The sequence below is a fragment of the Hypanus sabinus genome, chromosome 25, assembly GCF_030144855.1.
Source record: "Hypanus sabinus isolate sHypSab1 chromosome 25, sHypSab1.hap1, whole genome shotgun sequence".
Lineage (NCBI taxonomy): Eukaryota > Metazoa > Chordata > Chondrichthyes > Myliobatiformes > Dasyatidae > Hypanus > Hypanus sabinus.
The window spans coordinates 28,204,644-28,220,734 of record NC_082730.1 but is presented as its reverse complement, the minus strand read 5'-3'; the positions used below and the strand labels follow the sequence as shown (position 1 = coordinate 28,220,734).

The following is a 16,091-nucleotide window of genomic DNA, read 5'->3' as shown; positions in this document are numbered from 1 at the left end:
ACAATAGCAAGGTTAAAGTGTTAACTGATATCTAAAATGCCCAGAGATGCCTGATGGCAGTTGGATCAGTACTGATGCAACAATTTGATCTTGATGACATTGCACAAGACATTCACCTTTCTCAATGTTAAGAAGCTATCTTTTAAATGGCAAGGTGTAACATTCTCACAAAATTTAATTTTTGTATTTTTGCACATTTTGGTTATATGGTTGTTGTATACAGAGCACAGCTATAATGAGAGAGAAGTATACCAAATAAGCATTTTAGCATATGGTTGATGTTTCAGGAATGCTTAAGTAAAAACATTCAGATGTACTTTATTGGACAAATGCTTTAACTTAACTGCAGCAATAATCAATGGTAATTTTAGTCTTTACTTAAGGCTATTGGTTTAGCCCTTATTTTGTTGTAATTGTTTAGCAGAGAGCAGGAACAATGTAAAACATTTGTTAAAGAAAAAGTCATACATCTGAGTCATTTTCCTAAGGCAGTTGTTTTGTTTAATTTTGTATGTCAAAATTGAGGTCAGTTTGAAATTGTAAGTTTTTCTTTATTTATGTTTTATGTATCAATACTTTTTTAATAGTTTTATGCTTTTAATTATATTTGGGAGGGGATCTTCAATTTTCTCTTTGCCCAGGGCCCCAATAAATCTTAATGCATCTCAGACTTTGATAGGCAAAAGCATGTGTTATCACCAGTGGAACTGATAAAAGGCAGATTCATTGGAAAAACGAACAGCTTGAAACCATCATCTAACCTGTCTCTTTTCAATTTCTAACTACAGGCAAAATTTACTGGCTCTTTATAATTATCCTTTAACATACTTCTGATGTTATTTAAATGTCACATGCCTCTTCTATTTTGTAGAAGGGGTAATTTACTCACAGAGTTGAATTTATAGAAATGCCCTTTTTTGATGATGTACAGAATGATAGACAAACAATTACTGGCAAAAAGTCACTGAGAAACGGCAGTAAAACTTACAGCGACTAGTTTATATGCCATAGTCATGGACACATACTCATTGTCCCAACTCACCCATGCCAACCAGGATCTCTCTCTCAGCTAATCCCGTGTGCCTGCATTTGATTGATAGTACATTTCTCTGGGCCTCTTCTGTTTGTCAACTTGTACAAATGTCTTTTAAACATTGGAATTGTACCCACCTCTGCAGTGTGTTTGGCTGCCAATTCCATATACCAACCACTCTGCGAAAAATTGCCCTCCTCTTAAATCTATGCCTTCTCGTTTCAATCTCCCTATTCTGGTGAGCATCCACTACATTTAAGCCTATCATGATTTTATATACCTCTGTAAGGTTACCTCCCAATTTCCAGCCCTCCAGGGAAAAAAGTCCTAGACTATCAAGCTTCTCATTACAGTCCAAGCCCTCTAGTCGAGTGACATTCTCATGAATCTTTCCTGCATACTTAGCACATGTCCTACAACAGGGTGAGCAGAAAGGTTTACAATCCTGCAAGTGTGGTTTCACCAAGGACTTGTACATTGTAACATACACTTATGAGAAGCATTCGATTGAACTTTAATACTTCTTCATTATGTTTGTTATGGTAAGCAGAATACTAAAATCATAGAAACATAGAAAACCTACAACACAATACCAGCCCTTCGGCCCACAAGGTTGTGCCGAACATGTCTGTACCCTAGAAATTACCAGATTGCCTATAGCCTTCTATTTTACTAAGCTTCATGTACCTATCCAAAAGTCTCTTTAAAGACCATATCATATCCGCCTCCACCACCATTGCCGGCAGCCCATTCCACGCACTCACCACTCTCTGTGTAAAAAACTTACCCCTGTCATCTCCTCTGTAGCTACTCTGCAGCACCTTAAACCTGTGTCCTCTTGTGGCAATCATTTCAGCCCTAGAAAAAAGCCTCTGACTATCCACATGATCAATGCCTCTCATCATCTTATACACCTCTATCAGGTCACCTCTCATCCTCCGTCGCTCCAAGGAGAAAAGGCCGAGTTCACTCAACCTATCCCAATATGAAATGCTCCCCAATCCAGGCAACATCCAACAATCCAGGTAAATCTCCTCTGCCCCCTTTCTATGGTTTCCACATCCTTCCTGTAGTGAGGCGACCAGAACTGAGCACAGTACTCCAAGTGGGGTCTTACCAGGGTCCTATATAGCTGTAACATTACCTCTTGGCTCCTAAACTCAATTCCATGATTGATGAAGGCCAATACACCATCTTCACCGCAGCTGCTTTGAGTGTCCTATGGACCCTATGGATCATCCCTCTGATCCTCCACATTGCTAAGAGTCTTACCATTAATACTATATTCTGCCATCATAGTTGACCTATAAAAATGAACCACTTCACACTTATCCGGGTTGAACTCCATCTGCCATTTCTCAGCCCAGTTTCACATCCTATCAATGTCCCCCTGTAACCTCTGACAGCCCTCCACACTATACACAATACCTCCAACCTTAGTGTCATCAGCAAACTTATTAACCCATCCCTCCACTTCCTTATCCAGGTCATTTATAAAAAACACAAAGTGTAAGGGTCCCAGAACAGATCCTTGAGGCACACCACTGGTGACAGACCTCCATGCAGAATATGACCCATCTACAACCACTTTTTGCCTTCGGTGGGCAAGCCAGTTCTCGATCCACAAAGCAATGTCCCCCTGGATCCCATGCCTCCTTACTTTCTCAATAAGCCTTGCTAAATGCCTTATTACCTTATTAAATGCCTTGCTGAAATCCATATACTGTACACTACATCTACTGCTTTTCCTTCATCAATATGTTTAGTCAAATAGTTAACAAATTTAATCAGGCTCGTAAGGCACGACAAGCCCTTGACAAAGCCATGCTGACTATTCCTAATGATATTATACCTCTCTAAATGTTCATAAATCCTGCCTCTCAGGATCTTCTCCATCAACTTACCAACCACTGAAGTAAGACTCACTGGTCCATAATTTCCTGGTCTATCTCTACTCCCTTTCTTGAATAAAGGAACAACATTCGCAACCCTCCAATCCTCTCCCATCCCTATTGATGATGCAAAGATCATAGCCAAGAGGCTCAACAATCTCCTCCCTCGCCTCCCACTGTAGCCTGGGGTACATCTCATCCAGTCCCGGCGACTCATTGTGGCGTGGCACAGGCAGAAATCTCGACGTTATTACCTTTGAGGTCCTGCTTCTCAATCTTCCTAACTTTCTGTAGTCCGTTTTCAGTACTTCCTCCCTTTTCCTACCTATGTCTTTGGTACCAATATGTACCATGACCTCTGGCTGTACTCCTTCCCACTTCAGGACTTCGTGGACACGATCAGAAACATCCCAGACCCTGGCATCTGGGAGGCAAACTACCATCTGTGTTTCTTTCCTGTGTCCACAAAATCGCCTGTCTGACCCCCTAACTATAGAGCCCCCTATCACTGCTGCCATTTTCTTCCTTTCCCTACCCTTCTGAGCCACAGGTCTGTACTCTGTGCCAAGGTGCAGCCACTGTTGCTTCCCCCAGGTAGGCCATTCCCCCCCAACAGTACTTAAACAGGAGTACTTATTGTTAAGGGGTACAGCCACAGGGGTACTCTCCAGCATTTGACTCTTGCCCTTCTCTCTCCTGACATCAGGCAGCAGCACTGGCCTTGAATCAGCCCGTCTCCAGAACCACGAAAATCCGGCACCCTGAAGGCTCACTGATCTTCCAGCGGCCAGTCGTGAGGCCCTGAGAGCAGGTCCCATTCCCACAAAGCAGTAAAAATTAAAAACTTAAATAAATTCATAGGATTGAAAGAAAATACAATACCGTTACAACAAATTAAACAGACATATATGCCCAGATCAACAACTTTTGAGAAGGTCACACTACTTTTCTACCTGTTTCATTGTATTTTAATTCTGATTCGCATTCCTGTCCATCCATGGCCTCCCTCTTGTGCCAGGATGAGGCCATCCTCAGGGTGGAGGAGCAGCACCTTATATTCCATCTGGGTAGCCTCCACCTGATGTTATGAATATCAATTTCTCCTTCCAATTAAAAGAAATTTCCCTCCCCTTCACTTCCTCTTCTATTTCCCACATTGGCCTCTTACTCTTCTCACCTGCTATCATCTACCCTTGGGTCCCCTCCTCCTTCCCTTTCTCCTATGATCCACTCTCCTCTCTTATCAGATTCCTTCCTCTCCTCCTCTCCATCTTTTCTACCCACCTGGTTCCAACTATCTCCTTCTCGCTATCCTCTTCCTCCCTCCACCTTTTTATCCTGGCTTCTTCCCACTTCCTTTCCAGTCCTGAAGAAGGGTCTCACCTCAAAATGTCCACTGTTTATTCCTTTCCATCGGTACTGCCTGACCTGCCAAGTTCCTCCAGCATTTTGTGTGTGTTGCTTTGGATACCCAGCATCGGCTGAGGGTCTTGAGTTTATGATACGGTGTAGCTTATAAACTACCCCAAATGCCTCTGCTCAGCATTTCCCCTCAGGATAAGAGTCAAGTTCCCCTCCCTTCAGAAGGTATGCTAACTCACAAACATGAGAAAATCTGCAGATGCTAGAAATCTGAGTAGCACACACAAAATGCTGGAGGAACTCAGCAGGCCAGGCAGCACCTATAGAAAAACATACAGTTGATGTTTTAGACTGAAACGTTGATTGTACTTTTTTTTTCTGCCTGGCCTGCTGAGTTCCTCCAGCATTTTGGGTTTGATGTTAATTCATAATGTGCTTTACTTCTTGAAGCAAACCCATGTTGGATTTCCAGCATTTGGTGAATTTACTCCACCCTCCATCGTACTCTGAATTGACTACAGAATAGTCTTTTACAATGGTACTGTGGACAAAAGAAAAGGCAGGTCTAACATAATATGGGAAGATCCTGAAGCAAAAACTCTCTTTCTCTATATGAGTAAATTAGATATCAAATGATAAAAATGCATTTCATCTCAAATTGAAGCACGAAAAAATTTCCTTCATTATTTGCTCAAATTCACAATAAAATAACGTAGAATAAAATGTAGACGATAAAACTATTTCAGAGTATAGAAAGCTGGAAATTCTGTAATTTTATTAGATGTATGCTGAATATGTTAAAATGATGCTGAGTTGCTAGCAATTTTAGTTCTTGAGCCATACAGAATGGAAACAGATTACTGGATTCACTGAGTCCACACCATCCAAAAAACACCCATTTACACTAACAACACACACAAAATGCTGGTGGAACACAGCAGGCCAGGCAGCATCTATAGGGAGAAGCAATGTCGACGTTTCGGGCCGAGACCCTTCGTCAGGACTAACCGAAAGGAAAGATAGTAAGAGATTTGAAAGTAGAGGGGGGAGAGGGAAATGCGAAATGATAGGAGTAGACCGGAGGGGGTGGGATGAAGCTAAGAGCTGGAAAGGTGATTGGCGAAAGTGATACAAAGCTGGAGAAGGGAAAGGATCATGGGATGGGAGGCCTCAGGAGAAAGAAAGGGGGGTGGGGGGAGGAGCACCAGAGGGAGGTGGAGAACAGGCAAACAACTAAATATCTCAGGGATGGGGTAAGAACGGGAGGAGGGGCATTAACGGAAGTTAGAGAAGTCAATGTTCATGCCATCAGGTTGGAGGCTACCCAGCTGGTATATAAGGTGTTGTTCCTCCAACCTGAGTTTGGATTCATTTTGACAATTAAGAAATTAAGCTCCTGATTTCAGCTACTGTATGTCATTGTGGGACAAATCATGTTGCACAGGAGAGAAAGACAGTCTGAAGATAAGTTACTCTTATTGAGCATGTCCAAATCTAGGCAGGTGTCTGTCATATGACTAATTTCCTTTTCTTATACTGCCATCAAGGAGGAAGTACAGGAGCCTGAAGACCTGCACTCAATGTTTTTAATACAGCTCTGTGTCTTCACCATCAATTGCTGAATGGTTCATGAACACTACCTCATTATGTCTTCCTTGATACTTTTTTCTGTATAGTAACTTATAGTATTTTTTTTTATGAATTGCACTGCACTGCTGCTGCAAAACAACAAATTTCACAACATCTGCCAGAGACAATAAAACCGATTCTGATTCCTGTCATCTTAAGCAGGCAATGTTATTAGAGGACAATAACTAGTGGAAGGAAATCTATCCAAATAAGAGAAAGGAAGTCAGAACAAACACAAGTTGAGAAGTTCAGCGAGTGAAATTTGAACACAAATTATTTTGATATCACAAACTTTGACCTGATTAGTGTTTATGACAGAAGGGACAGGAAAGCAGCATCCATCATCAGGAAGCCCCACCACCGAGGTCATGCCCTCTTCTCACTGCTGCCATCAGGAAAAAGGTACAGGAGCCTCAGGGCTCACATCACCAGGTTCAGGAACAGTTATTATCCCTCAAAACCATCAGATTCTTGAACCTAAAGGGATAGCTTCACTTGCCTCATCATTGAAACCAGTGTATTCACTTTCCAGGAATTTCCATCTCATGTTCTTGATATTTATTACTTATGTATTTATTATTGTTGATTCTTCTTTTTGTACTTGCACAACTTGTTCTTTTCTGCACACTATTTGAATGCCCTAGTTGGGTAATCGTTCATTGATTCTGTTAGTCATTATCCTATAGATTTGTTCTCCATAGAATGCCACAAGAAAATGAATCTCAACATTCAATATGGTGACATACATGTACTTTGACAATAACTTTGAACTGGTCTTGGAAAGCGATCAATCTATGAGACTTTCAGCAGTAGCAAAGTAGAGTTTAAACAAAGGGAATATTCCTTCTGCAGATCACATAATTGCTGATTATGTAGATTTTTCAAACCAAATTAAAAGGCTGGATGCTTTCGAGATTTATTCACAGGGCATGGTTACTTATCTCTCAAGGAGAGAGAATATTTCATGACAAAATGAGCATGACTTGCTAATCCTTAGCAATTCTGCTGCAATGATTCAAATTGATGGTTTGCACAAACTTATAGTTTTACAATACTGAGATCTGATTCAATAACACATTTTGAAGTGGTAAACAATTAGAGTAAGTGTGAATACAGTGACTACATTTTATAGTCAAAAGATAGTCCTATTTGAAAATAAATAGTCTTTCTGGAGAGTTTTAAGTACAAGACCTTATTTTGCAATGCAAATAGAATTATGCATGGACTAATTGAAGTCAACTGTCATTAGCTTGGAGAGCTAGCTACAGTAATGGATATCCCATTGGCTAAGAACAGGTATTCACCTCAGCGAGTGAAGATAAGCTTATATTCCCTTTGCTACTGCACAAGCCTTTCCAATGCAACCCTAACATCCAAGACAAATTTCAGGTTTCTTCCAATCAAGACAGTACATCTAGTGTGCAATAAAGACATTTGCAACATTCTTTTAGAAAAATTATTTGAATGTTGCAATAATGCTAAGGGCAAATTTGAGTTGCAACCAATATGACCTCAGTAATATGAGGAATTAACGTGCAGGTAGTAATCACCACAACCTCACCCTCAATAAATGCCTTCAAGGAGGAGAATGATAATACCCAAAAAATGCTGGTAGAACACAGCAGGCCAGGCAGCATCTATAGGGAGAAGCGCTGTCGACGTTTCGGGCCGAGACCCTTCGTCAGGAATGATAATACTGTCTTGACTTTGAAGTGGGTTTAGAGCTGGTGGCTATTTACATCAGGTGATGAGTAAGCAACCACATTTATAAATTTCTTTACAATTTTGAAAGCCAATTAAAATACCTTCGGATCATTGATCAGCCAAGATTAAACTAAGTGGAAGAAAGCAAAAATTTTGCTCTACATATGTAAAGCATTTTCATACAGAAAAATGGCACATGTATAGAATCAAAAACCCTTTGAGATACCTATCTTTAATTGAATCAGCATCAAAGTAGGACTTTTATAACAATATCTTTTTTTTTGCATGCACTGTGCTTAAAAACAACATGAATTATAGAGCCAACTAATATTGGAATGCAAAAGGAAAATATGGAAAGGACAAGGATGTGGTGCAGTGTTAATGTCCTAAACAAATTCTTTGTAATTTAGCAACAAATCATGGACAACATTTCCTCAAATTCCAAAAAAAATATTTTTGGAGATTGAGGCAAAACCTACTCCTTCTGGTGTGTTGTAAAACATGTTGAATGAAGCTGTAACGTGGAAATAATGCTCAGTGTGGCCTTCTCTCAAGCAGAGCTTCCAATATCCTCATTGAGTTCCTTTATTTAAAAAAGAATTCATTCCTTTGTATGCAAATACAGGGAGGGAGAGGACTGCACTGTTGAGTGGCAAGATTTTTGTTATAAATACAGCCCTATTTCCCGCAAGTTCATCATAAAGCTACTTCAGGTTTTTTTTTATAGTGGTTATTCTGTTTTTGAAAGGTTTCGGTTTGGTGGTTGCCTCTTCAACCATTTTGGTGCTAAACCCCCAAATCTCACTGCTTCTTCACCCCCTTGAAGGCTCTCCTTAAAAATGACCTTAATCACCATGCTTTTGGCCAATGTAGTTCAAACTTCATCCTGTGAAGTCCTTGAGAAATTTCATTGTGCAGAAGATATTCTGTAAATTACTTCCTATTGTATTAACGTTGCTAAAATTTGTTCTGCATACCTGTAGATGACATACCAGCGTGTTTAGCAGTGAAGCAGAGTGAACTGAAATTGCCTTCCTTCGTGCAATCCAGCCATTTTCCAGACAGCAAGAAGATAAGTTGAGAACCAGAAGTGTTTTATATAATGATTAAACAAGAACTTATCAGCAATAAACACTGATTTCTTAATATTAGCTAAACAGCCAATTGCTTAATCCAAATGATTACTGCAGATATTCACACTAGATAATTGGGATAGAAGCAAATATTCTTCTTGGATATTGTTGGTTCTAAGGCAGAAGCATAGCTTCCATGGCGATTTTCAGGTTTTCAGTTTTGTTTGGTGTTTGAAGCAGAAGTCATGCAACTTAGAAGAGATGCCTGTGTAAAATAGCTATCTTAAGAAGAGGTGCTGAGGATTAAGAAAGAGAAATAGCAACACCCAGCAATAAAACCAATTCAAATTTTGGTCACATTAAGAAATTGTATTTGAGCCATGTGTCCTTCCCATTTCAGTGCGTATTTTTAAGACATGCTGGTGATATCTTCAAGTTGTTGAGTCTTTTAGTTTCATTACTTAAAAACTTAAATCATAATTCTGGGGAAAAGAAAAATTAATAATTGGTCCCAGAATGAGTAATTATGATTATCATTAATATCTGGTCATTTTAAAGATTTGAGCATAAATTAATCTTTTTAAAATCTCAGTACATAAATGATACAGTAGTAAGGCCACCATGAATCAATACTTATATCATTTATACAAAAGGATCTTCATTTATATTTAACTTTCTAATAAGAGCTTTTTAAAATACAGCATTCTTAGTTTAAACATGACTCAATGAAGGCCACTTTAGTGAATGTGTCAACAAAGCAGAGCATTTGAGATCTCATGTTACATTTCCATGTCTGCTGATCCTGAGGAAGATTTCAGTGGAACAGAATCAAAACCATCTGGTGTTCTCTGAAAATACAAAAAATATCAAGTCAAGTCAAGTCACTTTTATTGTCATTTTGACCATAACTGCTGGTACAGTACATAGTAAAAATATATAATTAGAAATTGAGATTAACTTTACAACATCATTAAGATATGATTATTACTCATCTGTGACCCCTACTCACAAAGGCAATGAACTTAGAAAGAAGTTCTTCCTGCTATTTGTTGGTAACTAGTTACTGTATTTCAACTGATAAAAGCAAAACTGTAGAACTAGTATATAAAAATAGTACAGCTATACATAAAACAACTTTAGACTATATTACACGCATACTGTTTATATGAGTATACATGCTGCATTGGATCTGGAGTAATTCATTCTCCTTTACACTAAGGTGCAGGAAATTATATTATCTTGAATCTTGGCTTTATAATATTGACACAAATCCAAATGCTCACCCACTTTACAAATTTTCTGGATGTGAAGAAAAAAACTCACAGTAACCTGACATAGCTTTCAACAGGTACTTCCAGTGAGTGAGGTACTTAGTTAGGAATGAGAGTTTAAATAATTTTAAAACCACCTTAACCAATGCAAATACTTTTTACTAAAAATAGTTATTCAACTGTAAATGACCTTTTGGATTAAAATAATCAAAACAGGTTATGTTAGGAGGAAGAAAAAATCAGCTTGCCAACCTGATCATAATTAAAAATAAACTTTGAGACCATAAGAATAGCCTATACAAGTATTTTTCAGAGGTTTCGTATTCATTGCAATATTCCAAAGCATCTCTATCTTTTTAAGATACAGTAATCATTGAGTGCTTCAGTATATTTAATCCTATTGTCAGCATGTTAAGTAATTAAAATCACTTACTAATTTGCACATCTTTTGTTGATGTTTAAGTTCTTGTCTCCCTGTTTTGTTTCCTTTTTATTTTCCGTTCTAATGAAATTCCTTACCATAAACACAATATCTGCAGATGCTGGGGATTTTGAGCAAAACATACAATGTACTGGGGAAACTCAGCATGTCAGGCAGCACCAATGGAGGGGGTAAACAGTCAATTTTTCGGACTGAGACCCTTCATTAGTACTGTCAGATTCTTTACCTGTCACTTTGATTGAATCACCACCAGAAAGGGGAAATAGAAAAAAAGATAGGGAAAAATATAGAGTTAACAAAAAAATATAAAGTCATATGAAAGAGGGAAGTTCCATAAACAGCACCAAGCTAAAGAGCAGAAATTTATTCTTTCACAATAGAAATAATTTGGAAGATGGAGCTCAGGTGGTTGACAGCTAGGTTGAATTGTTCTCCAATCTTGGCAATTTACTAAATTGTCAAAACCAGAGAACAATTCACCCCAAACATTCTTTCACTATGTTGCTTAAGCAAAAAGTACCAGCCACACCTCTGGAGAGGTGTTTTTGCTCTATTCCAAGTCAGGTTGCTTAAGGCAGATTGGCTCATGGTTTAACACTTATTTGAAGAATATGGAAAATGCAGCACTCCTTCAATAAAGTAATCAAGTATCAACACATGTTACATGCCACTTGGTCTTCCCTATCAGAGATCATAAACACAAGAGATTCTGCTGATGCTGGAAATCTTGAGCAACACACAAAAAGGTGGAGGAACTCAGTATCATCTATTGGAGGGGAAGTTTCCCTCAACTGAGATGCCTGATCCGCTGAGCTCCTCCAGCCGTTCGTGTGTTGGCCTATCAGAGATATTCCCTTTTCCTACCCATACCTCCCACCACTTGCTCTGCCACCAAAAACTTCTTATTTTTTCTCTCTCCCAATTTTGACAAAATTGCTAGTTAATTAACTGCTAGTTAATTGTTAACTGTTTCTCTTTCGATAGATGCTGCCCTGCCTGAGCATTTTCAACATTTTCTGTTTTTATTATTACATGATCGGGGCTCTGGAGTGGCACGAGAAATCATTACCTTCTAACTCAGAGGTGAGACCACTGCCACTGATCCATAGCTCATAGTAAATCTATGTTTTTAATGAAGACTCTCTGCTCTGACATCACTTCTCATTTAATAGCAGAATTAAACAGATATTGTATTAGTGAACAATACATAAAATATATACGTTGTCTGCTTTGTTGTACAATTTTCAGTTTGCTTAGATCGTATTCCTTCATCTATTACTTATATTGCCGGCTGGTGGCTGTTGTGATGGAAAATAACTGGTTCTTTGAGTCTCAACAGTAGAGGTGTGGACACACACAGCTTTACTAATGAGGAATTTATTTACAAGGGGAAGTCGGGTCAACACAAGCAACTACAATATTCTAACAAAAAACACTTAGGGTTAACACGTGTGGGGAAAGCGGTGTGGGGACAGGGTACAGTTACACATACAAAGAACAAGGGAAAAGCACTACAACAGCTATCCCCCTTGACCTTGGATAGCTGCGGCTCCCTTACCAGGACCAACGATAAACCTTCCCTAACATAAATCAATGCACTTACCTTCAATGAGGTGGTCTGTAAGAGAGAACAAGCCAGGCACAAGTCTCACCTTTTATAGCATGGGGCTGGGCGAGACAATCCAATTAAGGTGACCAATAATTTATGTGTGCATTGATTAGTTGGGAGGGACCAAATGTTGATTGGCGTGTGGTGTGTCCTCCGACCAGCCAGGTGGCAGTGCGTCTGTCTCGTGGCCGGTACCTCTGGATACAGTGACGCAGTGACATTAGCGCCAGACTCTGGAGCAAAGGTTCCCGAGCTCGAATCCAGTCGGGTCGGGTTGAGTGCTGAGCTCGTAAAAAAACACTGTGCCGTGAGAAGGACGCGGGGGACCACTCACAGAATCTTTCCTCCAAGACAACCTCTTGAAAAAAAAATGGTCACGAGGTTCTGACAGAGTATGGCACGTTAAAATAAAAATTACATATCTGCATATGTTCTACAGTATCTGCTGGTAATTTAAATTTTCCTGTGGATGCTGATGAGTAAAAGAAATAATAGTGTGTGTCAATGAAAGGTGAGTGGTAATCTCTGAACGACCTTTAATTTGAGTACATCTCTTCTTAAATAAGAATATCAAGATTGTACGCAGTACTCCAGATATGCTGGTATTGGAGAAGGTTCAAAGGAGGTTCACAAAAATGATTCTGGGATTGAAAGCCTTGTCATGTGAGGTGTGATTGATGGCCCTGGGTCTGTACACAGAACGAGGGATGATCTCATTGAAACCTATCGAATGCTGAAAGGTCTCAATGGATTGGATGTGGAGAGGATGTTTCCTGTGCTGCGGGATTTTATGATCAAAGGAATAGTCTTGGAATAGAGGGACATTCATTTAGAATGGAGATCAGGAGAAATTCCGTTAGCCAGAGAGTGAATCTGTGGAATTCATTGACACAGCCAGCTCATTGGGTATACATATGATGCACCATCAATAACTCACACTGAGACGTAAGGCGAGATATCGGCTTTTATTGACTGGAAGAAGGAACCAGGAGTGAGTGTCCATCATACTATGTCCTGGAGACTGAGGCCGAGCGTCAGGCCTCAGATCGCCTTTATACAGGGGCCTGTGGGAGGAGCCACAGGAGCAGTCAGCAGGGGGCGTGTCCAGACAGGCACATAGTTCACCACAACATAAGACAGAGATTCATAGATTCTTGATTAGTCAGGGCATGAAGAGATGCGGGGAGAAGGCAGGAGATGGGGGCTGAGAGGGAAATGGATCAGCCATGATGAAATGGTGGAGCTGACTCAATGGGGAAAATGACCTAATTCTGCTCCTATAACTTATGGTCTTACTTTAGCAGCGATGCAAATGTATAATAAAAGTTTACAAGGAGAGTTCATTGTTTTGCCTGCTACTAGTCTTTATTTGTATATTAAATACTTACTGAGTTAATCTTTGATCTCATGGTACATATTCAGGCCTCTCTGCTTTGTTAAGTGTCTATTATTGACTTCACATTGCCCAGCGGGGATAACTTATTTCTTGTTGATAAATTGCCAAGTTGACTAAGTGCATACTAATAAATCCCCTGCTCGCCTGATTGCGGAATCCCAAGAATCTTGTTCTCTTCATCTTAGTAAGGAAAACATTTCGATGCTATATTACTTCCTAAAAAACCTGCTCTGAAACCCTTTGACCCAGACCCTTATTCACTATCTTTAAGAACATTCAAAGATTAAAGATTAGCTTTACTTGTCACATGTACATCAAAACATGCAGTGCAATGTGTCCTTTACGCCAATGAGCCAGAGGGTTATGCTGAGAACAGTCCGCAAATGTCGCCACATTTCCGATGCCAGCATATCATGTTCACAGCTCACTAGCCCTAAAGTTAACCATATGTTTTTGAGATGTGGGAGGAAAGCAGAGTATCCAGAGGAAACCTATGTGGTCATGGGGAGAACATACAAACTCCTTATAGACAGAGGTGGCAAGTGAACTCCAATTGGTGATCACTCATGTTGTAAAGCGTTGTCCTAACCACTAGGCTATCAACCCATGATCATTTCAACATTATTGCTGTTATCCTTCTGCCATACAAATAAAAAATTATTACACATCTTTTGTACCGTACTTATTTTGGCCTTTATATGACTGGAGATCTTGTCACTCTTAATAGTCCTTCCTCTGAATTGGCCAAGCAAGGCAATCAGTTACAATTTAATTACTGCAATTCTGCAGAGGTTCTAGAAATTAACTCACCACAACCTTGGCAGTTTCGTTTAAGCACTGAATGCTTACCATGTCTGCATTGTCCTCATTCCCCAAATAATGTATAGAAATAAAGCTTTTCTCCAAGTGAATTTGCAAAATTTTCCCTTAAAGGTTGATATTAAAATAAACGATGAATTTAAAACCAACTTGCTTATGGGATAAAATAATAATTCTGTTCAAATTTATTATTGCTCTATGTATCATAGTAATATAAATGATGCAACCTAAGAAAATGCCTCATTTTACCTTTCTCCATTATCTGAGTATACACTTGGCATGCATTTTACTGTCTGATTGTTAAAAAAAATTCTTCATCTATTGCTCACCATTCTATCTAAGTTGAGTACTCTGTGCTTCAGTCAAAGAGCGTTTCCTAGTGCAAAGCATTCTTCTATGTCAAGATCAAGGGCATATGAAGGCTAAAAACAGAAGTGCAGACAGTCCAGTTGTAAAAAAAGATGTGCAACAATCAACAATTTCAATTGGAGCGGGCAAACTATTACCTGTCATCACAGTTATTAAGGGTTTGCAACATTGTTTCATTTGTGGTCCAATTTTTAGATACTTAACTTAAGGGAAGGTATTGATACCTTTCACACAATAAATAAAATTCTACAGTTCTAGAATATTTTAAAATATATTTAAGGCAAATTATATCACTAATAATGAGAAAAATGCAGAATTTACCAATAGTTTCAATACACCTTCAGGTCTTGCTTCTAAAAGTTTACCAACTGAATTGTAATTATATGAGGAAAAGGTCCCCAACTTATTCTAATTCTGCTTACTGCACATGTGAGCTTCAATTGGGAAAGATTCTACTTTCAGTTCCTGGTCCAGATTGAAGTTTTAAATTTTTTTTTGAGAAATAGGACATTCTGGCCCAACAAGCTCACACTGCCCAATTACACCCATGCAATCAACTAATCCACGATTCAGTGTGTCTTTAGAATGCAGGGGGAAACCAGACCACCTAGAAAAAACTCACTGAGTAAAAGAGCGAACGCCTTACAGACAGTGGTGCAATTGAACCTGAATCATGGGCTGTCTGATAGCATTATGCGAACCATGTTGCCCTGTTAGCTGACTTCAATTGGCAGTGTAGCAGGGTTATTCCCAAAGCCGTCAGTAATCTTAAGCTAAAGAGGAAGCAGCATTTGATAGTAGGCGTCACAAACAAGAGAAAATCTGCAGATGCTGGAAATCCAAGCAAAACACACAAAATGCTACAGGAACTCCAGTCCTAATGAAGGGTCTCGGCCTGAAACATCAACTGTACTCTTTTCCATAGATGCTGCCTAGCCTCCTGAGTTCCTCCGGCAATTTGTGTGTGTGTTGCTCTGGATAGTAAGTATGTCTGCTCGCTGTTGTTGTTCAAGGGCATCACGTGAGAAGATGATTGACCTCAGCCTGATCTTCATAATTGAATGGCTCGCTTACATTCTCTTTCCAGACCTCATCCAGAAACAAACTATATGGCAAATTACTGGAAATAGAGTTAAATCCCAGGCAGTGCAATCCAAATAAGAATGCAAAGTCATAACAAAGTGGAAATGAAACCCACTTGCAGCTGTAGTGAGAAGCTTGATCCAGCTTTAGGGTTCTAACATTGGAAACTCTAAAATGAATTACTTTTGTTTATGTATTGTCTTCCGGGTTCTGAAAGCCCAAGCTTTACCCATGTCTTAAATATATGTAGGAATATTACTATGAGTCAAGACTTGGCTAATGATAATGAATCTCAAAGAAACAATAAATGAGTTGTTTGCTTACATTGCCCAATAAATTACAACACATCTAGGAACAGGCAATCAAGTGCTTATGTGTGGGGGCTGGGGCTGGGGCTGGTTATGCGTAA

The 16,091-nt window shown here is 39.3% G+C and overlaps 1 protein-coding gene across 5 annotated transcripts in view; it reads right to left on the bottom strand.

Moving 5' to 3' along the window:
• Positions 1 to 4,984: 4,984 nt before the first annotated feature.
• elapor1 (endosome-lysosome associated apoptosis and autophagy regulator 1) overlaps positions 4,985 to 16,091 on the bottom strand; it is a 130,075-nt gene continuing 118,968 nt past the window's right edge. For 4 of the 5 annotated variants that reach the window (XM_059950389.1, XM_059950386.1, XM_059950390.1 and 1 more), the window contains exon 22: positions 4,995 to 9,541. In XM_059950389.1, the coding sequence (XP_059806372.1) occupies positions 9,473 to 9,541 (69 nt within the window). In that variant the 3' untranslated portion in view covers positions 4,995 to 9,472. Of the gene's footprint in view, positions 9,542 to 14,559; positions 14,653 to 16,091 lie in introns of all 5 variants that reach the window. The other variant, XM_059950388.1, reaches the window with a different exon arrangement.